The sequence below is a fragment of the Dipodomys merriami genome, unplaced genomic scaffold (assembly GCF_024711535.1).
Source record: "Dipodomys merriami isolate MVZ:Mamm:240054 unplaced genomic scaffold, mDipMer1.0.p SCAF_19, whole genome shotgun sequence".
NCBI lineage: Eukaryota > Metazoa > Chordata > Mammalia > Rodentia > Heteromyidae > Dipodomys > Dipodomys merriami.
Window position 1 is genome coordinate 29,987,588 of NW_027203270.1, and position 24,678 is coordinate 30,012,265.

At 50.3% G+C, this 24,678-nt stretch overlaps 1 protein-coding gene across 2 annotated transcripts; it reads right to left on the reverse strand.

Annotated features, from left to right (window-relative positions):
• Nucleotides 1–7,569: 7,569 nt before the first annotated feature.
• Copz2 (COPI coat complex subunit zeta 2) lies at nt 7,570–17,899 on the reverse strand. 2 transcript variants are annotated; one of them, XM_070028244.1, is made up of 9 exons: nt 17,831–17,899; nt 16,799–16,873; nt 14,646–14,727; nt 14,062–14,153; nt 13,081–13,136; nt 12,070–12,147; nt 11,301–11,352; nt 10,692–10,730; nt 7,570–7,889 (listed from the first exon to the last, which is right to left on the reverse strand). In XM_070028244.1, exons 1-9 carry the CDS (start codon nt 17,861–17,863, stop codon nt 7,842–7,844), a joined length of 555 nt encoding a protein of 184 aa, XP_069884345.1. In that variant the 5' UTR covers nt 17,864–17,899; the 3' UTR covers nt 7,570–7,841. The 2 variants fall into 2 exon arrangements, with proteins under 2 accessions (XP_069884345.1, XP_069884344.1); XM_070028243.1 differs by lacking the exon at nt 17,831–17,899 and adding an exon at nt 17,465–17,583.
• Nucleotides 17,900–24,678: the final 6,779 nt, after the last annotated feature.

Below are 24,678 nucleotides of genomic sequence, written 5' to 3' on the forward strand. Positions count from 1 at the left end.
GCTTTTTCTTTTTTTTTTTTATTGTGAAAATACTGTACAGAGGGGTTACAATTACATGGGCAAGATAATGCGTACATTTCTCATCAAGCATTGTAGCCTCCTCCTTTGTTTCCCCTTCCCATCCCTTCCCAGCCTCCCCCTACCCCCTCCTTAACTTTTTCACTCAGAGCTGGCACTCTGTCACTTGAGCCATACCTCTACTTTCAGTTTTTGACTATTGGTTAGAAATAAGAGTCTTATGGGTTTACTAGCCCAGGCTGGCTTCAAACTTGGATCCTCATAGCTCAGCATCCTTAGTAGTTAGGAGCTACAGCCACCAGCCCTGGGCTTTATGCTCAAGTTACTTTTAGCTGAGGGCACATTTGCAGCCATGAAAATAAGGCACATATTTGTGCATATGGTTCTAGGGATTGAAGCCAGGGCTACATAAACGCTTAAGCTAACAACCATTCAGCCATATTCAGAGCCCTCATATTTCCCACATCTTTTCCTTTTCCTTTTTTTTTTTCTTTTTTGTCGGTCATAGGTCTTGAACTCTGGGCCTGGGTGCTGTCCCTCAGCTCTTCAGCTCAAGGTAAGTGCTCTACCACTTGAGCCACAGTGCCAGTGGTTTTTTGGTAGTTTATTGGAGATCAGAGTCTCCTGGGCTGACTTTGAACTGCCATCCTCAGATCTCAGCCTCCTGAGTAGCTAGGATTACAGGCGTGAGCCACTGGTGCCTGGCTATTTCTCTTTTTTGCTAGTCCTGGGGCTTGAACTCAGGACCTGGGCCCAGTCCCTGAGCCTCTCTGCTCAAGGCTAGTGCACTACCACTTGAGCCATAGTGCCACTTCTGGCCTTTTCTGTTTATGTGGTGCTGAGTAATGAAACCCAGGGCTTCATGCATGCTAGGCAAGCACTCTACTACTAAGCCACATTCCCAGCCCTATTTCCCACATCTTAAAAGTGAATTGTCAAAAGAATAAAAAAGAAAAAAAAATCAGTTGTCATCTGATCGATGGTGGCTCACGCCTGTAATCCTAGCTACTCAATCTGCTGAGAGATATCTGAAGATTGAAGTTCAAAGACAGCCCAGGCAGCAAAGTCCATGAGACTCATATCCAACTGCCCAGCAGAAAAACAGAAATGGAGGGATGTCTCAAGTGGTACAACACTAGCCTTGAGTGGAAAACCTAGAACACACACACACACACACACACACACACACACACACACACACACATCTCAGCATAACCTCCAGGACCTCTGTTCCCTTATTTGGAAAATGTGGTATATATACATACACATGTACACACACATGCACATGCGCGTGCACAGTCACAGGGATTTTATTCATCCGTCAGGAAGAATAATAGTATGTATTGCCATTTTCAGGGAAATGGTTGGATTTGGAAAAAAATATGTGAAGTTAGTCAAGTTCAGAGAGACAAAGGGTACAAGTTTTCTCTAAATATTTGGAAGTTAGATTTAAATATAAACATCTCTGAAAACATATACAAAGCTACATGCACATATACAAAATGAATCTGACTAAAGTATGGTACAGGAAAAGAAAGAGTAATTTTTTTTTGCCCATCCTGGGGCTTGAACTCAGGACACTGTCCCTGAGCTACTTTTGCTCAAGGATAGCACTCAACCACTTGAGACACAGTACCACTTCTGGCTTTTTCTGTGTATGTGGTACTGATGAATTGAACCCAGGGCTTCATGCATGCAAGGCAAGCACTCTACCACCAAGACACATTCCCAGCCCTGAAAGAGAGGATTCTGATAGTATAACTCTTCTGGGCCAGGCACCAGTGGTTCATGCCTGTCATCCTAGCTACTCAGGAGGCTGAGATCCAAGGATCATGGTTCAAAGCCAGCCTGGGCAGAAAAGTCCCTGTGAGACTCTTATCTATTCAGAAAAAGCTGGAAGTGGTGCTGTGGCTCAATGGTAGAGTGCTAACGAGCACAAAGAGGTTCAGGGACAGTGCCCAGGCCCTGAAGTTCAAGCCTTAGGACCGGCTAATAAGAAAATAAATAAATAACTCCTTTGAACAATTGACAAAGAGTTGACAAACCAAATGAACATCAGGAAGCTTAAACAAGCTTTGTGTGACCAAGGGGTGGGGTGGGGTGGGGCTTCTTAAGGAGAAGGGGGAGAAGTTGGTAACTTGAGAGAATGAGTGGGGTTGGGATAGATGGAAGGGAGAGCAAAGCATTGTACTCAAATTGACATCTTGAACTCTTTTTGTACAACTAAAGGTAATAGAAAATAAATTAAAACTTAAGGCTAAAAAATTTAGTAAATTGGTGTAGGTACACCATGTGTGTGGGGGGGCGCGCACGCACGCGCACTGGTACTGGAGCTTGAACTCAGGATCTTTCCCTTTCACTTAGCTTTTCCATTCAAAGTTCAGGCTCCATCACTTGAACCCCAGCCCCACTTCCAGCATTTTGCTGGTTCACTGGGGATAAACGCCTCTCAGATTTGTCTGCCTAGGCTGGCTTTAACCATAATCCTCAGATCTCAGTCTTCTGAGTATGTAGGTTCCAAACAGGCATGAGCCACCAAAGCCAGGCTTGATAAGTTGTTTTGAGGACAGTAGTATTGCTTTAATAGTACAGAGTAGCAAACTCAGTAATGATCATTTATTCATTGCCTGCTGTGATCCAGTCCAGCCTCTAGAGAGACCTTCCTCTCTCAACTTACTCCAGGTAGACAGATATTTGCCAACAGGTCTCAAGGCAGCCACACAACATTGGAGCTCCATTACTTGGAATTGCCTAAGCAAAACGGATACTCCACACCTCTTTGCTTGGTCTATGCTGTTGCTTATGTATGTATGTATGTGTATATATATATGTGCATATATATATACACATATATATATATATATACATAAGTTCCTTTTGTTTCCCCAACTGTGTTTGATCATATTATAGCTCTGTCACTTCCTCTGTGGATGGGTGTTTCTAGTTTCTCATTGCCATTCATAGTTTCATTCCCAACCAAATTGTTATCTACTTAGGTCATGGTCTATGCTTCTCAAATCACCTTTCTCTCAGTGTTATCAACACCTAGTAAGGTTCTTGGCTCAGAAAGGGATAAATAATAAATGTCTGTTGAAAGAATTCATTCCGAAAGAGAAGTTTATTTTATTGTTATTATCATCAAAGCTGCTTTTCTTACCCAACATCCATATATGTATAACACAGAGTCTATACGAGTTTCCCAGTCACTGTCATTTCTCTGGGTGCTCATCTAAAATGAGAAAGAGAGGGTTTGGAAGTTGGCTCAGTGGTAGAGTGCTTGCCTCGCATGCATGAGGCCCTGGGTTCGATTTCTCAGCACCACATAAGCAGAAAAAAAGCCAGAAGTGTCTCTGTGGCTCAAGTGGTAGGGTGCTAGCCTTGAGCTGAAGAGCTGAAGGACAGCACCCAGGCCCAGAGTTCAGCCCCCAAGACCAACAAAAAGAGAGAGAGAGAGAAAGAGAGAGAGGGGAAGAGATGAGGGAGACAGATAAATAGAAATTATGCTAGAATATACTTTGGATCACCATTTGATTAACTTGCACTTTTTTTTTTTAAATTTTATTTTCGGCCATGGGGCCTGAACTCTACCACTGAGCCACCTTCCCAGCCAACTTTCTCTTTTTATTGAAAAGAAAGTTTGGCTGCAGGAAAGAGCACACACATTAAGTATAAGCTTTGTGAATTCTCACACGTGAAGATATAGAGCAACCTATAATGCGTGTGTGTGTGGTGGGGGTACTAGGACTTGAACTCAAGGTGTGGTCACTGTTTTCTTAGCTTTTTTGCTGAAGACTGGTGCTCTACCACTTGAACAACAGCTCCACTTGTGGATTCTTGGTGCTTAACTGGAGATAAAAGTTTCATGGACTTTCCTGCCTGAGTAGTTTAGTATTACAGGCGTGAGCTAGTGCCACTCAACTACTACTTGCTTTTTAAAGGTGTTTCTACTTTGGAATATCACTCAAATTCCATCTCTTCTTTCAATGTTTTACAGTACCTGCAATCCTACTACAACATCTAATTAATTTCTCTTTCCCCAGTGCTTGGATCATGATAAACAGTCAAATATTTGTATGATCTGAGTCAACCATATTTGTATGGTTGAATGCAGGAGACTTAGGTTGGAAGGAAAGGGAGGCCAGCAGGGTTCTACTCAATTTGTTCTGGGTAATTTATGCCCATTGCCTACAGTGGGATCCAAACTTAAAAGAATAAGTCTCCTCTCCCCTTCTCTCTATATAGCAGAGTAGAACAGAGTTTCACTATCCTTTTTTTCTTCTTCTTCCTTTGACGGTCCTGGGGCTTGAACTCAGGGCCAGGACACTGTCCCTGAGCTTCTTTTTGCTCAAGAATAGTGCTCTACCACTTGAGACACAGCTCCATTTCCTATCATAGAGGAGCTGAACACACAGAAAGTTGGAGCGTCCAGGTGGCTCCAGATCTTCTCCCACCCCATTCCCAGAGGCCAGGCCCCGCCTCTACCAATCAGTGCAGCGGTGCAAAGACACCCCCTCCCACCCCGTTCCTCCCACCCGGTAGCTGTCCAGTCAGTGGGGAGCTATCCATCACTGTCTGGACGTGAGCCAATCCCACAGACCCTGCTTTCCTGCTAGCCAATGGGAGGAAGGCAAGGGGCGCGCAGCGGCCGAGAGGGGGCGGGGTCCGTCTCCCGGTAGTATAAAGCGGTTCAGAGTGGCGGGTCCCCCAACGTGTGGCCCACGAACCCTCTCTTCCCAGGACGCGGCCTCAGTGTTCCCACGCGGAACTTGTATTTAGACTTAGAATACTGGTGTATGTGTGTGTGTGGGGTCTCCGTTTCGGATGTGTCTTGCTGCCAGTTCAGCTAGTAAGAAAATCCCCCCTCCCGCCGCCACGGAGTACACTTGGGTCACCCTCAAAGACACAGAGGCAAAGCCGAGGAGGGGCCCTGGGGGTTGATCGGAAGATCCGGGAAGGTCAGGCCCTGCTATTGCGGGCCGCCGATCGCCCTTCCCGAAACCCAGTCCTCCGCGCCCGCCGGCTCCGGGCTCGTGGCCTGGTTAATGAGGCCCGCTGGGGGGAAGCCCGTGCCAGCGCCCAGAGCTCTGGGCCGTGGGCCAGGCCCGAAACCCTGGCGGCTCCGTGGCCTGCGCGCGGTGACAGTGGGCCGGGGACGCAGCGAGTCGCAGCCCTCCAGCCCCAGCAGGGTCTCGGGCTGGCAAGGTCTGGTTCCCCGCCAGCCTTCCCTCACCCCAAGCCCTCCAGTGATTCAGCACAGCCGTGTCCTTGCTACCCTCTCCCCGCCGTGGCCATAACCAGCCTTATGGTCCTTTAACCACAAGGAGCCAGGGTATCTTTCTGGTTGCCTTCACGGCACGGACATGGTCCCTGGTTCATTCCCACACCCCCACACCCCCAGATCTGAGCATGTCCCCGACAATAGTGCCTCCCCTAGAACCTGGCTCTGCAGAATTTGCTAAAAAATACTTAAAGCTTCCAGAACCTCGATGTTCCCCTCGGGAAACTGGAGACTGGACCATGGAGAGTCAGTGTTGTTGTTTTCCTTTGTTTTTTGACGGTCCTGGGGCTTGAACTCTGGGCCCCGGGGGCTGAACCTGAGCTTCTTTTGCTCAAGGCTAGTTGAGCCACAACGCCACGTCCAGCTTTTTCTGAGTAGTGGGGACCCAAGTCTCACAGACTTTCGAACCGCGATCCTCAGATCTCAGCCTCCTGTGTAGCTAGGACGACAGGCGTGAGCCCCGGGCGCCTGGCGTGGAGAGCCGGTTTTGAAGGAAGCTCCTGGCTTCTGCCTGTCCCCATTCCTGGTCCCTGTATAATTCAAATCGCAAAGCCAGGAATGGCAGGGCTGCCAGGAAGCAACTCGCCCTTCCCGTCTTTGCGGTCGCTGAGGACGGTGAGGAGCCGCCAAGCACTTGGGTGTGACCGCATGTTTGCCCGAGTATTTCTGGAGAATGTTTCCTCTGCTGTCGCCACCCTGGCTCCTGAACAGCACAGTTGAAGTGCATGCTTTCCACGCCCCTCCCGCACCTCTCTCTTCGCCAAAGGGTTATGTGCACAGCGCTTGCAAGTTATCATTACCATTATCTTTGTCTTTTTCTTATTACAGAACCAGGCAGATCCATGATAAATACCCACAGAGCCCGCCCGTAGGAACACTCCAGACTCGCCTCGGTCTTAACTGCAGGGGCGGGCGGAAATTCCTATGCCCACGCTGGCGGAGAACTTGCCGCACCGGTCACGCGTGCTGGTTGCTAGGGCAACGCCCTGCCGCGGGAATTGGAGGCAGAGCAGCTAGGACCGCTGCTGGGCGGCGGGGAGGAGGAGGGGGTGTCAGGGGGAGGAGGGAGGGTCGTTCCCGCCCTGCGGGCGGAGCTGGTCAAGGTCACGGACTGGGAGAAGCGTGAGCGGTTCTCGTCTCTCCCTGCAGATGGCGCTGTAGGATCGCAGATGCTGCCCTGGGGGGCGGGGCCGCCCCTGCGCTGGGCGCCGGCGAGGGGCGGGGCCGGGGCCGAGGCCGGGCGGCGGACCCGAGCCCCAGCGCCGCTAGGTTGGCGTGGCGGGCGGCCGGGGATGGAGGACGGCGAGCGAGCAGATTCCGTTCGCAAACGAAGACCTGTGTCTGGGACCCAAAAAGCGGACGCGTCAAAGGAAGCCTCCAGGGAGAAAGCGCAGGCTCTGGGATGGAAGCCGAAAAAGCGTAGTTGAATTGCTCAGAAAGACGGTTCCTCTTCCAGGTTGGTCTCAGGACCCCTCTTTGTGCCCCTGTCCCCTTCGGGACCCGCGATCCCTCCAACCCCAGGGCACTGGATACACGCACTGGGGACGCGGCCGATGCCTCTGGACGCCCCCCCCTCCCCCCGTCCCCAGCATCTGGGCAGAGCCTGCAGGCTTGCAGGGCTCGCGTGCTTAGGGTACATTGCCAGGAGGAATCCGTGACTCCAAGCATGCCAAGGAAAACAGCTACGGCGGCCCCTGCCAGCGAGGTTGTAGTGCAAGCCTTGCGCCCTTCGCTTCTGGAGCCTAGGAATGGAAAACATGACTCAAGGAATCCCCCGCCCAGCCGTCCCGAATACACACAGCGGGGGTATCCGCTTTTGCTCGCCTTTTCCTGGAAATAGGTGTCCCTCCTGTCACCGTTATTCTATACCAGCCCTCCCCACCACAGATGGAACTTTCCTCTTTCCATTGACAACCCCTCTTCCCAATCACACACAGGTTTATCCCTTCCCACACTGAGTGTCCCGAAGAGGAGAAAGGCAATCCATGGGCTGGGAAGGTGGCTCAGTGGTTGAGTGCTTGCCTCGCATGCATGAGGCCCTGGGTTTGATTCCTCAGCACCACGTAAGACAGAAAGAGCCAGAAGTGGCGCTGTGGCTCAAGTGGTAGAGGGCTAGCCTTGAGCTGAAGAGCTGAGCGACAGCGCCCAGGCCCAGAGGTTCAAGCCCACGACCAGCAAAAAAGGTTTTTAAATTAAAAAATAAAAGAGCCAATATCCACCCCTTCTGCCCCCCCCCCCCCCTCCACTTCCCAGGCCAGGAAAGGAGACTTGGGCAGAGAGAAGCAGGTTTATTAGGGCCATGGCCCAGGAACTCTGACAGTCTGGGTGCAGAGGCTTAGCTGTGTTCCCATGGCCTCAGGGGCAGGCCAGGGCTCTGAGCAGAAACAGAGCCAGACCAAACCTTGGTTTCCCAGCATCCCTGGCCTGAAACCCCAGGGATCGGTTCTGGGAGGCGCCTGGGAAGGCAGAGGGGTTTCTCCTCTCCCTTGGGGTCTTCAGAAAGCTTTTGCCAGGATGGGGAAAGGAAGCTTTGACTCCACAGCCTTCATTTCAGTAACGACCACTTAATCTGTTCCTTGGCAGACTGAAGAACCTGGGGTAGGGAGGGGGTGGGGGAAGGACGCAGTGAGAGAATTGAGGAGAATGTCAAATGCCTTTACTGGAAGCGAGGAAGATCTGTAGGGTGGCCAGGTGCTCCTACCAGCCATGACCACTAGGTGGCAGGAGCTAGTCTCTGCCTGCCTTAAATAGGGAAGACCGCAGGGCTAAAAGGGGAGGGCCAGGGAGATACAGTCAGTTCCCACTTCAGGCCCAAGCCTGCCCAGCTGTGGTTCCTGTGTTCTAGAAGCCCTGGGTGTGTCCGTGGCCCTAGCCTCCCCCATGGCATGCCATACTGTAGGAGTTCCTGCCCACACTGCCACGTCTGGGCAAAGGCTGGGCCCAGGTTGGACTCTGTCTATGTTTAGACACCTGGCATGTCATCAACCCCCTAGCTCTGGCTTTGGTTTTTGGCCGAACATCCTTGACACCCCACCCCAACCACTGCTGATGTGGCACAGCTGGCAAAGGGTGGCCAGCCAGAACCTGCGCTCTCCTGCATCCCGTGAAGAAACCTGTCACAAGCTGGTGTATGCCCAGTCTGTACCACTGTGCAGACATGATGCCCATGCACCGTGGGGGGGGGGCGCCCAGTATCTGTCTCAGATTGTCCATTCAACGATTACAGCTCATTCCTTCACAAAGCAGGTCCACTCCCATTTCCTATCCTCCTTTTCTATCTTTGGGGACAGTGTGGGTGGGGGGTTCCCAGAGGGGAATCTAACTTCCATAGGAACCCATCCTCACCACTGCAGCTTCCACTAAACAAGTGATGTCGTCATTCTTTGCCCCTTTGGATAAGTAGTAATGGTTATTTCCTGAGCATAGATGACTTGCTAGCATCCTTCCACACACCACTAGCTCCTGTAATTCTGACAGTAACTCTATGAGGGCTCTATCCTGGCTCCCCACTAGACAGCACAGGCCCATCTCAGCAAGGCTGCTGTGGTGGGAGTAGGAAAGGCCCAGAGAGGCTAAGTAACTTACCCTAGGTTGCCCAGCTTTAGGTGGAACCTGTTCCCTGACAAGATGACTCTCATGAGAGTTTGACAGTTCTAAGGATTGAACCCTGGGTTTGTGCATCTTGGTCAAGCATTCTGCTCCTGAGCCACATCCTCAGCTTTTTTTTTTTTTTTTTTTTTTGGTCATGGGGCTTGAACTCTGGGCCTGGGCCGCTGGCCCTGAGCTCTTCAGCTCAAGGCAAGTGCTCTACCACTTGAGCCACAGCACCACTTCTGGTTTTCTGGTGGTTAATTGGCGATAAGAGTGTCATGACTCTTCTTGCCTGGGCTGGCTTTGAACTGCAATCCTCAGATCTCAGCCTCCTGAGTAGCTAGGATTACAGGGATGAGCCGCTGGCACCCAACTGAGACAGTATCTTTCTAAGTTGTCCAGGCTGGCCTTAATTTACTATATAGTCTATACTATATAGTCTATCCCCCTGTCTCAGTCCCAAGTATCTGGGATTATAGGCATATGCTACCACACCTGTCCTAGTACTTGTGTTCTTATCTGCTCTGTTCTTTACTCCTCAACTTCTTTGGGCCTTGAAAACTGTCATGTGACTACCTTCACTCCAGCAGGGCTTGGAGAAGCAGAGAGTGGGAGCACGGTGCCATGCCCAGGGCTCCCCACCAGATGGCACAGGCCCATTTCAGCAGGATCATAGTGAGAGGAGTGGTTAGTATCAGGGAATGATGCTCCCTCCACAGACGCAGGATTAGCGTGCTCAGACGGACATGCAGATGGGACAGAGGGCTGGGTAGTTTGGCTTGAATAGCTTGAATAGGTGGTTTGTGCAGGGGAAGGCAATCTAGCCACAGAGCCAGTACCCCCACTCCCACCCCTTCCACGGGAACAGAATCGTGGCAGAGGCCAACTTTTCCACAGCCAGGTCACTAAGGCACAAGCAGCAAATGGTATGTAGGAAAGTCAGAACTATCATGGGCTGGAGAGACCCTTAACAATCCCACCATGAACCCTAAAGTGGAGGGCAGGAGTATGGAGGCAATTTTCTTTTTCTATACCAGTACCGGGGCTTGAACTCAGGGCCTTGTGATCTTGCTTAGCTTTTTCATTCAAAAGTTGTCACCCTACTACTTGAGCTACTGGCTTTTTGCTAGTTAAATGGAGATAAGAGTCTCAGATTTTTCGGCCTGTTCTGGCTTTGAACCATGACCCTCAGATCTCAGCCTCCTGAGTAGCTAGGACTACAGGCCTGAGCCACCAGCATCTGGCTGAGTCAAATGCACTGGTATCTTTCTAGGTTAGAAGAAGCTTTGGGGGACACGTGACCCACCTTTCACCAGGGTAAGAAGTTCATTTCAGATTCAATCCAACTAGACCTGGCCAGGACTTGAAGTGAGGGGGTAATCACCCACTCCCACTCAACCACTCAACCATCCATCAGTACCCAGATCCCCACCTCCAGTGACTCTGTCGGAGCCATGGTTTATTGAGAACTCACTTCCTCTCTCCCAGACCCCTAATTTCTCAGACACTTGGTTATCGCTAGACAGTGCTCTTTTTATCTCCTTCCCCACCTTTATATTTTTGCCAGTCCTGGGGCTTGAAGTCAGGGCCTGGGCACTGTCCCTAAGCTTCTTTTGCTCAAGGCTAGCACTCTACCACTTGAGCCATAGCACCACTTCTAGCTTTTTCCTGTTTATGTGGTACTGAGGAATCGAACCCAGGGCTTCATTCATGTTAGGTATGTACTCTGCCACTAAGCCACATTCTCAGCCCTGAGCTCTCTTCTTATCTCTTTCTCTAGTTAAGGTGAGTCCAGGAGACCTACCTGGGCCACACTCTGTTCAGTCAGGCTGCTATCATCTGCCTGTGAGGAAACAGATTCAAAAGGTGGGGTCAGGCCAGAATGTGGGGCTTAGGGGTGTGGGTTTGGGTTAGCTCAACCCAGAAACCCAGAACAGCATCTAGATCATCACTTAGTGATCCTGGGATCCTTCCACATGCATGAAGGGAGAGGGGGTGGCACAGAATAAAGTTAGAAAAAGGCACCATCCAGATATGAGAAGACCGAACCAGACAGGGAGATTCTTTTTTTTGGGGGGGGGGGTGTCCGGTCGTGGGGCCTGAACTCTGGGCCTGGGTGCTGTCCCTCAGCTCTTCAGCTCAAGGCTAGCACACTCCCACTTGAGCCACAGCGCCACTTCCGGCTTTTTTTTTTTCTTTTTGCTTATATGGTGCTGAGGAATGGAACCCAGGGCCTCATGCATGCAAGGCAAGCGCTCTACCACTGAGCCACCTTCTATCCACACCACCCAAGTGCCCCATCTCAAGGCTGAGACAGCCGAGTCTGTGTTCAGGTGGACAGGGTGAGCAGGGAGGATGGGATGGACAGGAAACCTGGAGGAGATGGGAACGGTGAGGGCACAGGAAGACTTACCCTAAAATTTATTTTCTGGATCACTTGTTGGGGATCACTCTCTAGAATCACACTACAAGAGGAGAGGGAAAAAAATCACAGAAACAATTGGTGACAGGACCCAATCCCTGCCTCCTCTCCCAGCGCACCCACGCCCCCTTCAATTTATGCTGTGGGCTCTCCCCTCCAGGGAAACCTTCCCCCTGAGGGCCCTACCTCACCACAGCGGGCCCTGAGCTCTGCTGCTTCCCCACATCACACTGTGGGCCACTGTGAAGCAGCTTAGGTGCCCCGTGGTTTGATACCTATCATCCTAGCTACTCAGAAAGCTGAGATCTGAAGATCACAGCTCAAAGCCAGCGTTGGGGCAGGAGAGTCAGTGAGGTTCTTATCCCCAATTCACCACCCAAAAGTCAGAAGCAGAGGTGCGGCTCAAGTGGTTGAGTGCCAACCTTGAGCAAAAACAAAAAACAAAAAGAGGTAAGGGACAGAACACAGGCCCTGAGGTCAAGCCCCAGTGCTGGCGTGCACGCACACACACACACACACACACACACACACACACACACACACACACTCACACACTGTGAAGTGGGGTTAGGAAGGACACACACACACACACACACACACACACACACACACACACACACACACCGTGAAGTGGGGTTAGGAAGGAGATTTGGCTCCCAAAGCCAACAATGTACTGGAAGCTATTTTGACTCCACTCACAAAGGTGCCCTCAGCTCTGAGTATCTCTGACCATCCCCCCTGCTCCCCATCCCCTCCTCACCCGCCATCCACAATCTCGTCCAGCACCAAGAAGGCTCCATCCATGTTTTCCAGCAACCAGCGCTTCTCCACATTCTTCCTGAAGGCAGATAAGTTCCTGAGCCTCCCCAAGACCAGGAAGAACCAAGTCCTGTCTAGGTGAGGCAGAATCCCTGTCGGCCAAGACTGCTTTACTGACCACCCTTCCCAAGGTCTGGGGAAGGAGAGAGCAAAGGGAAGTAAGGGTAGAGGCTAGCACAGGCCTCCTGAACACAGGACAGGTCTAGGATTAGCCTAGACTGCTTTTTCCCAGGCTATGTTCACTGGAATAGAGAACAGATAATAAAGGGAGGATCTAAGGAAAACCACACTCTACTCAAAATGGTTAATTGTGAGTTCAAGGCCATCCTAGGCTATATAGAGATCTGATCCTCCATTCCCTCCAAAAACCAAAACCAAAACCATGAGTTTGCAACTGTTATGATAGTAATAATGTGACCGCAGGTAACTATGTCTGAAGACATGATTATGTTGGGACTGGTAGCTCACACCTGTGATCCTAGCTACTTAGGAGGATGAGATCTGAGGACTGAGGGTTAAAGCCAGCCTAGCAGCAAAGTCCATAAGACCCTTATCTCCAACTGTCTACCAAAAATCCAGATGTGGAGCTGTAGCTCAATTGGTAAGCGCTAGCCTTGAGCAAAAAGCTCAGGAACAGTGCCCAGGCCTTGAGATCAAGCCCTACTACACACACACACACACACACACACACACACACACACACACACACACACACACACACACACACACACACACACACACACACACACACACACACACATTATTTATGTGCTGTGTGCCACCTTGATGTGGTTGTCACACAGAAGCTAAGTGAAGGACAGGGGCTTTGGAGGAAGGTGCTCTGGTTCCAGTTGAGGCTTGTGGAGATTTCAGGAAGAATGTGGGAAAACTCTGTCTCTGGGATGACCAAGGCCTGAAGCCTGGGTCTTGGGAGTGCAGAAAATTCTCTTACCTTAACATGTGACTCAGAGACTCAAACAGGCAGGTGAGAACAGACATGAGCATCAGCTGGGGAAGGCCGGTGTGGGAGGAGGAAAAGAAAAGAGCTGAAATTCAGATGAACAAAGGAGACCCAGAGCCCACCTGTGTGGGCCATGGGGGGCGGGGCGGTTCTCCCTTGTCAGAGGGAACTGGGACTAGAAGCCAAACACACTTTCAACCAGAAAGGGAACTTTCCAGCTCTGGCTGAGGACAGTCTCTCCCCCTCTGGTTAAGAATCAATAGCTGAGCCAGGCGCCGGTGGCTCACGCCTGTAATCCTAGCTACTCAGGAGGCAGAGATCTGAGGATCATGGTTCAAAGCCAGCCCGGCAGGAATGTCCATGAGACTCCAATAAACCACTAGAAAACTGGAAGTGGTGCTGTGGCTCAAGCGGTAGAGCACTCACCTTGAGCTAAAGAGCACACGGACAGCACCCAGGCCCAGAATTCAAGCCCCACAACCAACAACAACAACAAAACAAAAAAGAATCAATGGATGCTGGGCTGGGAAGGTGACTCAATGGTAGAGTGTTTGCCTAGCATGCATGAGGCCCTGGGCTCAAATCCTCAGCACCACATAAGCAGCAAAAGCCAGAAGTGGCACTGTGGCTCAAGTGGTAGATCACTAGCCTTGAGCTAAAGAGCTCAGGGACAGCACCCAGACCCAGAGTTCCAGCCCCATGAGCAAAAATTAATTAATTAATTGATTGATTTTTAAAAAATAATGGCTTCCTGCAGAGGGTGCAATGACTTTTATTTCTGGTTCCCAAAGAACCACTGGGGCATCACAGATGGCCAAAAAAGATCCTTTTCCATCACAAAGACTCTCCCCGCTCCCAGAGCCTAGAGTAGAGACACCAGTGATGAACCTCCAGACCCCATCTCCTCCTCAAACTCCAACTCTTTCTCCCAGAAGAGCCCTCCCCCACATTAGTCCCGTCTCCCCAATTCACCTCATTCTCCTGAGAGGAGCCCACCACATACAGGAAGAGGTCAATGCTGCTCTTGTAGACAACCGTTGTGCCCCCAAAAAATGCGATCTCACCTAGAAACAGAGGAGTTCTCACGTCCGGCCTCAGCCACCGCCTGTCATGCAACCCTCTCCCTCTTTTCCTCTCCAGGAACCCTTGACAGACCAGTCATTCTGTGTTCTTGCTCCTACCCCTGGCTCTGGACCTAGGGGTAGGCCTCCTCCTGCTGGAGGATCAGTGAACACAGTTCAGGGCTGACCTCTGGCCCATTCTCTGCCATAGGCAGTACCCAGGGACCCCGAAACTAGTGAGAGTCACTAAATAGTTGGCCTTCTTAGTCAAGAAAGGGTTGGCTTGTGCTGGGGTGGGAGGAGAGCAAGATGGCCATGAAGGTCTCCTGACAAAGACAGTGGAAAACAGCTGGGAAGGAGAAGACAAAGAGCCTCAGAAGGGAAGGATGGCCTGTGGGTGTGGATGGCCATGGGGACAGATGTGTCCAGATGGAGAATATGACAGATGCTGGGGGTTGACTCCAAGTTCTAGTGCAGAAAGAGGTGGAGACTTACTCTCTGTCCGGCTGGTCTTGTTAAAGACATTTTTCTCAAAGTTCATCTGCTCTTTTATGGAGGGGAACGTGTCATCATAATACTGTGAGGAAGACAAGAAGAGACAGAAGCCATTCCTCAAAGCCTAGCTCTTCCAGGAGGTTGAGGGGTGGCAGGAAACAGTGGGTACCGGCCAAGCCCTGATGCTATTCTGATGCTACAAATTCTAAGCCAAGATAGTCAGACAAAAGTGGGGACATAGGGCTGGGAAGGTGGCTCAGTGGTAGAGCGCTTGCCTTGCATGCATGAGGCCCTGGGTTCGATTCCTCAGCACCACATAAGCAGAAAAAAAGAAGCCGGAAGTGGCGCTGTGGCTCAAGTGGTAGGGTGCTAGCCTTGAGCTGAAGAGCTGAGGGACAGCACCCTGACCCAGAGTTCAGGCCCCATGACCGGACTCCCCCCCCCAAAAAAAAAGTGGGGAAATAATGGAGCTGGTTTTCGAGCCCCTTGATTTTTTTTTCCTTTTCTTTAATTTTATCTGAGTGGGGCCTGGGTGCTGTCCCTGAGCTCTTTTTTTGTTCAAGGTTAGTGCTCTACCACTTTGAGCACTGGTTTTCTGGTGGTTAATTGGAAATAACAGTCTCATAGGACTTTCCTGCCTGGGCTAGCTTTAAACCACAATCCTCCAGTCTTAGCCTCCTAAGTAGTTAGGATTACAGGCATAAGACATGAGTGTCCAGCTGAAACTCTTTCTTTCTTTTCAGTTGAACTCTAGGCCTGGGCTCTGTCCCTCAGCTCAAGGCTAGCGCTCTACCACTTAAGCCACTTCAGGTTTTCTGAGTGGTTTATTGGAGATAAGAGTCTCACGGACTTTTCCTGCCTGAACCATGATCCTCAGATCTCAGGCACCTGAGTAGCTAGAATTACAGGCATGAGCTACCAGCACCCAGCTGAAAGTTTTCTTAATCTGTAACTTGAGAGAAGGCTCTGAAGGTTCTGGCACTACTGATCTACCTATGGCTATCTACTAGGGTAAGGTATGTTTACCTCAGCTCTCAACTTTCTAGATACAGATTTGCTATTTAGTAATCTATAGGCAAATCAGCAGTTTCTTCACTTGCCCTTGCCATGGTAAGCAAGCTCATTTGGCTGTTATAAAAACCAAAAGACGTTCCATCCTCCTCCAAATGCATTTCCTAGCGAATTTAGATGCTGTAATAGAGCATAGCTATAGTAAATTGTGTCCACAGTAGAAATTTAGTTTTGGATTATCTTAGCTTAGTTTACCAAGGGCATGTTCTCTAGGATAGATACCAGATAACGGAAATGAAATCCAATGAAAGCTACCCTGGGCTTCAAATCAAAACCCTGAGTTTGAGCCGGGCATGGTGCCATACATTTGTAACCCCAGCACCTTTGGAGGCAGGAGTATTGAGAGATCAAGGCCAAACTGAGATGCAGAGTGGAAATTCTGAAAAGAAGGCTTAGGGACATAGGTCATTGGTAGAATACTTGCCCACCATGTCCAAGGCCCTGATTTCCTTCCCTAGCACTGTTAAAACCTTAAGTTTGGATCTATGACATTAGGCACAGATTATTTATTCACTTGGCTTCTCTCCACCTCATTTTCTGCATCTGGGAAATTAGGGAGTTGGATTAATTATATGGTTTCTCAAGTCTTATGTGGTTATAAATCCTTCCCTTAAGTCTTTACTCTGTGTTTATGAAGCTGCAATACAAAAGTAGAGGTCGGGCTGGAAATGTGGCTTAGTGGTCGAGTGCTCACCTAGCATGCATGAAGTCCAGAGTTCGATTCCTTAGTACCACATACACAGAAAAAGCCAGAAGTGGCGCAGGTAGAGTGCTAGCCTTGAGCAAACACAGCTCAAGGAGAGGGCCCAGGCCCTGAGTTCAAGTCCTGAAGCTTCCCACCGCCAGGCTCGAGCTGGCTGGGGGGAGGGAGGATGCTAGGAAGACATGGGAGGGAGCCTGAGTAGAAAGTGAGAGGTCCTTCCTTTTGGGATAGCCTAGCCACTTGGCAGGACAGGTTGGCCTGAGGAGCATCTGAGCCAGGCTGCTCAGCATCCCAGGAGCCAGTCTCTCCTGCGGCAGGGCAGCCGGCTGGGCGCCGTTCTTGGGGCTGTGTGTCTGTATCTGCAGGGATGGGGAATTACCTTGGCCAGGAGGCGATGCCCATCATGATCTAGGATGAAGACAGCCTTGATGGTGTAGAGGGAAGGTTCCTGCAACTGACAACAGGGTTGGGAAGGAAGGAGAGCTCGTTCAGGTCACCCCAGTCCCAAATCCACAGCTGCTTGGGGCCCACAACCCTTTGCCACATAGGGGACCAACTTCCAAGCCCACAGACGGGTCCACTGCAGGCCCCGGGGTGGGTGCTGGGTCCTCTGGGTGCAGAAAGTCCTACCGGGCCCAAGTTCTGTCATGCACTGACTGCTCCAGAGCCCGAGTCGGAGTGTATCACAGAACCTGGGCCGGGGGGACTGCAGCTCGAGAGCCTCCTCCGTCCAGAAGAAGCAGGGCCATCAGCCTGGGGGAGGGGGGTTAAGGTGGGGGAAAGACCTGGGCTTGGTCCCGCCGCCTCTCCACCCCTCACCCTTCCCAGAGGAATCCCCCTCTCTCCTCCCCCCTCCCCCCCATCACTGCTCCAGCTCCTGCAGAACTTCCCAGCCCGCGCCCGTGGCACCAGGCCTCCTCGCCCGTCCCCACGGGGACCAACTTTTTCTCCCATCCCCGGGGCCCGGGCAGTGGTGGCACAAAGTTTCCCACTGCCGGCGCCACTTCCCCCGCGGCCCGCGCCCGCCGCCCCGAGCCCCGCGTACCCGCAACCCCAAGGGCTCCCCGACTCCGGCGGGCGGCGCCGGGCCCCCGATCGGGGCCGCCGCAGCCCCCTCCCCCGGGTGCGGACGTGGCCAGGCCTCGGGCCGCTGCATTCCGCTCGCCGCCCCGCACTGACAGCACCGCCCGCCGCCCGCCCCGCCCCCGGGCCGCCCCCGGCCCGGCCCAGCCCGCCCCGCCCCGCCCCGCGGCCTCCCCGCCGGCCCTCTCCTCCGGTCCCTCGCTCCCTCTCCCGCTCCTCTCCGCCTCCCCTTCCTCCTTTCTCCCGCTCTCCCTCCCTCTCTCCTTTCCTCCTCTCCTCCTTGCTGCTCTCTAGAGTCCCACAGGTGGAGCTGGACACCAGTGCTCACTCCTGTAATCCTAGCCGCCCAAGCGGCCGCCATCTGAGGACGGCGGTTCGAAGCCAGCCTGGGCAGGAAAATCCGCCAGACTTTTCTCTCCAATTAACCAAGGGAGGGGGTGTGGGGGTGGGGAGAGAGAGAGAGAGACAGAGAGAGACAGAGACAGAGAGAGAGACAGAGAGAGAGACAGAGAGAGAGAGAGAGACAGAGAGAGAGCTGGAAGTAAAACTGTGGCTTAAGTGATAGAGCCCTAATCTTGCGCAAAAAAAACTCAGGGAATTCAAGCCCCAAAACGTGCACGGGGGGTGGGGGGGAGGGAGGGAGAGAGAGAGAGAGAGAGAGAGAGACAGACAGACAGACAGACAGACAGACAGACAGACAGACAGACAGATAGACAGAGAGAGCGAGCAAGCACATAGTGAAAGCTCAGGGAGAGGCAAGGTAGAATGTTCTTTTCGCTGATGTCTGAGAAAGCCTTCAAGAAAAATGACCTTGAAAAACTGGGAGAGAGCAAGAGAAGGGGTGACATTGTCCAAAAAGAAATGTATTCCTTACCTGATTTATGTAACTGTCACCCCTCTGTACAACACCTTTAGAATAACAATAATAAAAAATATTTAGAATGAAAGACAACCTTGGGGCTGGGGATGTGGCTTAGCAGTAGAGTGCTTGCCTAGCATGCACAAAGCCCTGGGTCCATTCCTCAGCACCACATACACAGAAAAGGCCGGAAGTGGCACTGTGGCTCAAGTGGTAGAGTGCTAGCCTTGAGCAAAAGAAGCTCAGAGACAGTGCTCAGGCCTTGAGTTCAAGCCCCAGGACTGGCAAAAAAAAAAAAAAAAAAAGACAACCTTGAACAAAAAGTAAGCTAGACATTTGAGGGACTGTGATGACTTAGAAGGCACCCCTGTGTCTTCCTTGCAGGGTCTCAGTTATAATAGTGCACACAACCAACACTTTGGTACTGTGTGTATGTCTGTCTATCCCTGTATGTGTTGGAGGAACCCAGCACTTGGGCATTTCTTCTTTATATTCTAGATATGCCTAGATATGTTAAAAAAATGACTTCTTTTAATGCTTTAATATTTTTGTGAGCCAGTCCAATTTAACTCATATATGCAAGGACAGTGCTGCAAATCTCCCATGGGCATTTCTCTGCCTCTGCTGGCCTTGTATTACCCACTTAGGGAGAGAGCCTCCCAAAGAAGGAACAGAGGAAGATCTGGGAAGAGAAGGGTCTAAGAGAACTGGGGTGGCTCCATGGGACTAGGAGAGAGCAATTAGTCAGGCAGGAAATATATGCAAAGGCAGTGGGAGGGCCTTAGGGCTGGGGTCAAGAAAGAAGACTGGCCAGGCGCCAGTGGCTCATGCTTGTAATCCTAGCTACTTTGGAAGCTGAGATCTGATGGTCTTGGTTCAAAGTAGCCTGAGCAGAAAAATCCAGGATATTCTTTTTTTCCCCGATTGTGGCGCTTGAACTCAGGACCTGGGCACTGTCCCTGGGTTCTTTTTGTTCAAGGCAAGTGCTCTACAGTTTTGAGCCATGGAGCCACTTCCCATTTTCTGATGGTTAATTGGAGATAAGAGTCTCTAGGGGAAGGGCAGTGCCCAGGCCCAGAGTTCAAGCCCCATGACTGGCACCCTCCCCCCCAAAAAATAAAGGAGCTGGACTCTGGTAGCTCATACCTGTAATCCTAGCTAACAAGGAGGCTGAGATCTGAGGATCATGGTTCAAAGCCAGCCCAGGAAAGAAAGTCCGTGAGACTCTTAACCACCAGAAAACTAGAAGTGGCGTTGTGGCTCAAGTGGTAGAGTGCTAGCCTTGAGCTGAAGAGCTGAGGGACAATACCCAGGCCCAGAGTTCAAGCCTATGACCAACAACAACAACAACAACAAAATTTTTAAAAAGGGGAAGAAAGAAAGAAAGAAAAAAGAAATATAATGAATGCCAGTAGCTCACACCTATAATGCTAGCAATTCAGGAGGCTGAGAGCTGAGGATTGTGGTTCAAAGCCAGCCTGGGCAAGAAAGTCTGTGAGACTCTGATCTCCAATTAATCACAGAAAAAGCTGAAAGTAGTGCTGTGGCTCAGGTGGTAGAGCGCTAGCCTTGAACAAAAGGAGCTTAGGGACAGCACTCAGGCCCAGAGTTCAAGGCCCAGGACTGCCAAAAAAAAAAGTCTCACAGACTTTCCTGCCTGGGAGATCTCAGCCTCCTGAGTAGCTAGGATTACAGGCATGAGCCACCAGCACCCAGCTTGTGAGACTCTTATCTCCAATTAAGCACCAAAAAAGCTGCAAGTGGAGCTGTGGCTCAAATGGTAGAGTGTCAAAAAAAAAAAAAAACTCAGGGAGAAAGGGGGAGGGGGAAGAAGGAAAGAAGGGAAGGAGGGAGGGAAGGAAGGAAGAAAGAAAGAGAAGGAAAGCCTATTTCCTGCTAACCACCCAAAAGCAAGAAGTCGAGGTATGGCTCAAGTGGTAGAGGGCTATCCTTAAGGAAAAAGCTAAGGGTTACCAACGAGGCCCTGAGTTCTGTTAGCATTATCCCTACCTCCAGTCCTCAGCTCCACCCAGACCTGAGCTCCTCCCTGCCCTAGGATTCTCACTGTATGCCTGGCTACCCCCTCTCTCCACCCAGACCTGCCTGCACTCAGACCTCACCACTAGACCCAGAGCTACCCACCTGGATAGGGGCAGACGCCATATTTCTCCCTCTCCCTGGGGAGATGTGGCCCCTCTAAAAAAACCTTAGCCAGGCGCCAGTGCCTCACAGCTGTAATTCTAGCTACTCAGGAGGCTGAGATCTGAGGATCGAGGTTCAACGCCAGCCCAGGCAGGAAAGTCCGTGGGACTCTTATCTCCAATAAACCACTAGAAAACCCGAGGTAGTGCTGTGGCTCAAGTGGTAGAGCGCTTGCCTTGAGCTGAAGAGCACAGGGACAGCACCCAAGCCCAGAGTTCAAGCCCCACGACTGACAAAAAAAATAAAAAATTAAAAAAATTAAAAAGCCTTATAATAATCTTTCTCCTGTGCATGCCTGCCTCCATGTGGTCCCCTGGGATGGCCAGGAAGGATCCTAACAAGTTTAAGCCCCAGCACTGGCACACACGCACACATATACACACAAAGAGGCTAGAAAGGAGGCTTAGGAACCACAAATTTCACCAGCACATCAGCCCAAGGCTAACGCTCTACCACTTGAGCCACAGTGCCATTTCTAGCTTTTCTATTTATGTGGTGCTGAGGAATTGAACTCAGGGCCTCATGCACGTGAGGCAAGCACTCTACCACTGAGCCACCTTCCCAGCCCTGTTGCTATTCTTTTTTTTTTTTTGTCAGTCGTGGGGCCTGAACTCTGGGCCTGGGCGCGCTGTCCCTCAGCTCTTCAGCTCAGGGAAGACTAGAGCTCTACTACTTGAGCCACAGGGCTACTTCCGGCTTTTTCTGTTTATGTGGTGTTGAGGAATCGAACCTAGGGCCTCATGCAATGTAAGGCAAGCACTCTACTACTCAGCCACTTTTCCAGCCCTGTTGCTATTCTTATAATCACCAGGATCTCTTTACATATTAAGTACAGGGATGAGTAAATTTAGAGCCCTTAAATTCAGCCTCCTAAAGAAGAGATGTTCTGCAATGATGACCTCTTTCAAACTCTCAACAGAGGCTACCAATTCCTTCTTCTCCTTGCAAGAAGACTCAGTGTGTGGGAGTTTGGGACAGTGTCAACCACAATGTTGGCAGCACAGGAGAAACACAGGTACAGCCGTAGAGAAATGACTGAGGGGCAGCCTGCCTGGGCAGCTAGCCGAGTGATGTAGCACATGTCTCTAATCTCATGCTTCAGGAGGCTGAGGAGGAGGCCTTTGAGTGTGAGGTCAGCCTAGGTTCCATAATGAGACCCCCACCTCAATAGCAAAAGCCACAGCCTTTGGGTTTCTCTGGCCTTGGCTCTCTTCAGGGTGTTGGAGTTGGGGGCTGGGGGTGGGGATGAGGAACTGGGCATCTCTGGTCCTAGAATTTGTGCACTCAGGATTGTTGTTCCTTTGGAGCTCCAGGGGACCGGTGATTCCAATAGGATGCTTTTGTGGCTTGCAGTGTATCTTTGAGGGGAGGCCATTCCTGTTTCCTGTGAGTCACCCTCCTGCTGCTGCTAGTCTGGGCTGTCTGTCCTGGGATTTCAGCATCTGTTCCTGCGTGACAAGAAGAAACAGCTCTCTTGGGTACCGGCCTCAATCCTTCCTGCTAGAATGTCAAGAGGAGGAGGTGTGTGTGGAATATGAGACATGGATGTGTTATGTTGGCTAGAAAATGAAGGCTTCCATTCTCCATCTGCAAGATGGGCTTCGGTTGAACGCTGTAAGTACTTCTCTGGTTTCTTTAAGGCCTTTGACTTTCTCAGGGGCTAAGCTGCTGTGTATGTGGAGAAAGTCATAAAAGGGTCTCTTCACATGTAACTCAATGTACAAATGGCTTTACATATATAACCTAGGATCTAAGTTATTGTGTGTGTGTGTGTGTGTGTGTGTGTGTGTGTGTGTGTGTGTGTGTGTGTGTGTATGCTGGTGCTAGGGTTTGAATTCAAGGGTTCACAATCTCTCACAGCTAATGCTCTACCACTTGAACCACACCTCCAGTCCAGCTTTTTTTCTTAGTCAATTGAAGATAGAGGAATTCTCCCTCCCCCCATTCCCCCCCCCCAAGCTAGCTTTGAACTGTGATTTTCAGATCTCAACCTACAGACTAGCTAGGCTTATAGGTGTGAGCCACTAGTGTCTGGTATTCTAGATTTTTTTTTTTTTGGTTGTGGGGCTTGAACTCTGGGCCCAGGCACTGTCCCTCAGTTCTTCAGCTCAAAGCTAATGCTCTACCACTTGAGCCACAGTGCCACTTCTGGCTTTTTCTGTTTATGTGGTACTGAGAGATCGAACCCAGGGCAGGCAAGCACTTTACCACTGAGCCACCTTCCCAGCCCCAGATTTTTTTTCTTTTTTTTTTTTGTGTGTGATACTAGGGTATGAACTCAGGGCCTCACATTTCCTAGGCAGGTGATCTACACTTTAGACACAAACCCCTCAGCCCACATAATCTGATTGGAAGACTTGTGAATATGTATATTGTTCTTTAAGCTCAGACTAGCCCAACTAGTAAGTGACCAAGCCAGATTTTTGAACCACCCTATGAGTCCACTCCCACCACCCACTCTCTCCACCTCCGATGGCACCTGCCAGATTACGACATGTGGCACTGAGCTATACAAAGAAAATTACCCAATGTTGTTGTTTGGGACAGCACCGGGAGACACAGGACAGTTGAACTCATCTTCAAAAAAAAAAAGTTACATGAGGACAGGAAAGAACAAAGAAGCATTTTCATTGTATAGATCAAGGGACCAAGCTAGATAGTTCTCATGTGATAAAGTACTTGCCTAGCAAGCCCTGAGTTCCATACTATCAAAAAAGAAGAGGAAAAAACAAAAAAAGGTTAAGAGGATTGAGAAAGAGCATGGCCTAAAAATCAGATGATGATTCTAGTCTGGACACTAACTCCTGCCCCCTACAAACTCAATTCTTGCTACAACTGTGTCTCTATTTTGGCTGCACAGAGGAATCATCAGAGGAGACTATACAAAATACTGATACCCTGTTCTGCTCTGGGGACTGTGACTTAATTGATCTGTGGTGGGACCCAGGCAATGGGATAGTTTACAAGCCCCCCAGGTGATGCCATGTGCAGTCAGGTTGAGAAGCTAGCTGGCAGAAGAGCTTTACTTCATGGTGATTTAATGGTAACCAGCTTGATAATGATTTTTACCATGTTAAAGGGGTGACAGAGGGAAGGGCATGTTTTTGATTAGCTGCATAAGGAACTTATTTCCTTACAAGATGTGCTAACCTTTTAATATTGACAGGATGCAATCTCTCAGAAGGACTGTCATTTATTTTCTCAGAAGGAAATCTCAGGGGCTAGGAAGGTGGCTCAGTGGTAGAGTGCTTGCCTTGCATGCATTAGTCCCTGGGTGCGATTTCTCAGCACCACATAAGCAGAAAAATCTGGAAGTGGTGCTGTGGCTCAAGTGGTAGAGCACTATCCTTGAGCTGAAAACTTGAGAGATAGTGCCCAGGCCTAGAATTCAGGCCCCATGACCAACAACAACAAAAAAAAAAAAGAAGAAGGAAATCTCAGGCACTGTCTAGTCCAGTCTGTTGGACTAGATGGGGTTGGAAAATAAGAAATACTTATGTAGATTAGTAATTTCTTGTTCCATTTTTATGCTAGTACTGGGGCTTGAACTCAGGGACTGGGTGCTGTCCCTTAGCTTTTCCACTTAAGGCTAGTACCCTCCCACTTGAACCAGAGCTCCACTTCCAGTTTTTTTTTTGTGTGTGTGGTTAATTGGAGATAATAAGAGTCATGGACTTTCCTGCCCAAACTTTGAACTTTGATCCTCAAATATCAACCTCTTGAAAAGCTAGTATTACAGGTGTGAGCCACTGGTGCCCTGCTATATTAGCTGATATATATGTATTTTTTTTCCTAGGGGTGGTAGTGGTGGTGCAGGCCCTAGGATTTGAACTCAGGATGTGGGTACAGTCCCTAAGCTCTTTTGCTAAAGGCTAGCCCTTTACCACTTGAGTCAGACCTTCTAGCTTTTTGGGAGGTAGTTTATTGGAGATAAGGGTCTCACAGACTTTACTACCCAGGATTCAGGCTTCAAATTGTGATCCTTAGATCAGTCTCCTGAATAGTTAGAATTACAGGTGTGAGTCACCAGTGCCTGGTTACATTAGCAATATTTTAAAACTTTTTTTTTTTTTTTTTTTTGCCAGTTCTGGGGCTTGAACTCAGGGCCTGGGCAC

Bases quoted from the DNA above. Each gene is read 5' to 3' on its own strand.
- Copz2 (XM_070028243.1), bottom strand. From the start codon at position 17,575: ATGCAGCGGCCCGAGGCCTGGCCACGTCCGCACCCGGGGGAGGGGGCT. The intron at 16,874-17,464 runs GTACGCGGGGCT...CCCTGTTGTCAG, and splicing joins GGGAGCCCTTGGGGTTGCGG to TTGCAGGAACCTTCCCTCTA. The intron at 14,154-14,645 runs GTAAGTCTCCAC...CTCTGTTTCTAG, and splicing joins CAAGACCAGCCGGACAGAGA to GTGAGATCGCATTTTTTGGG.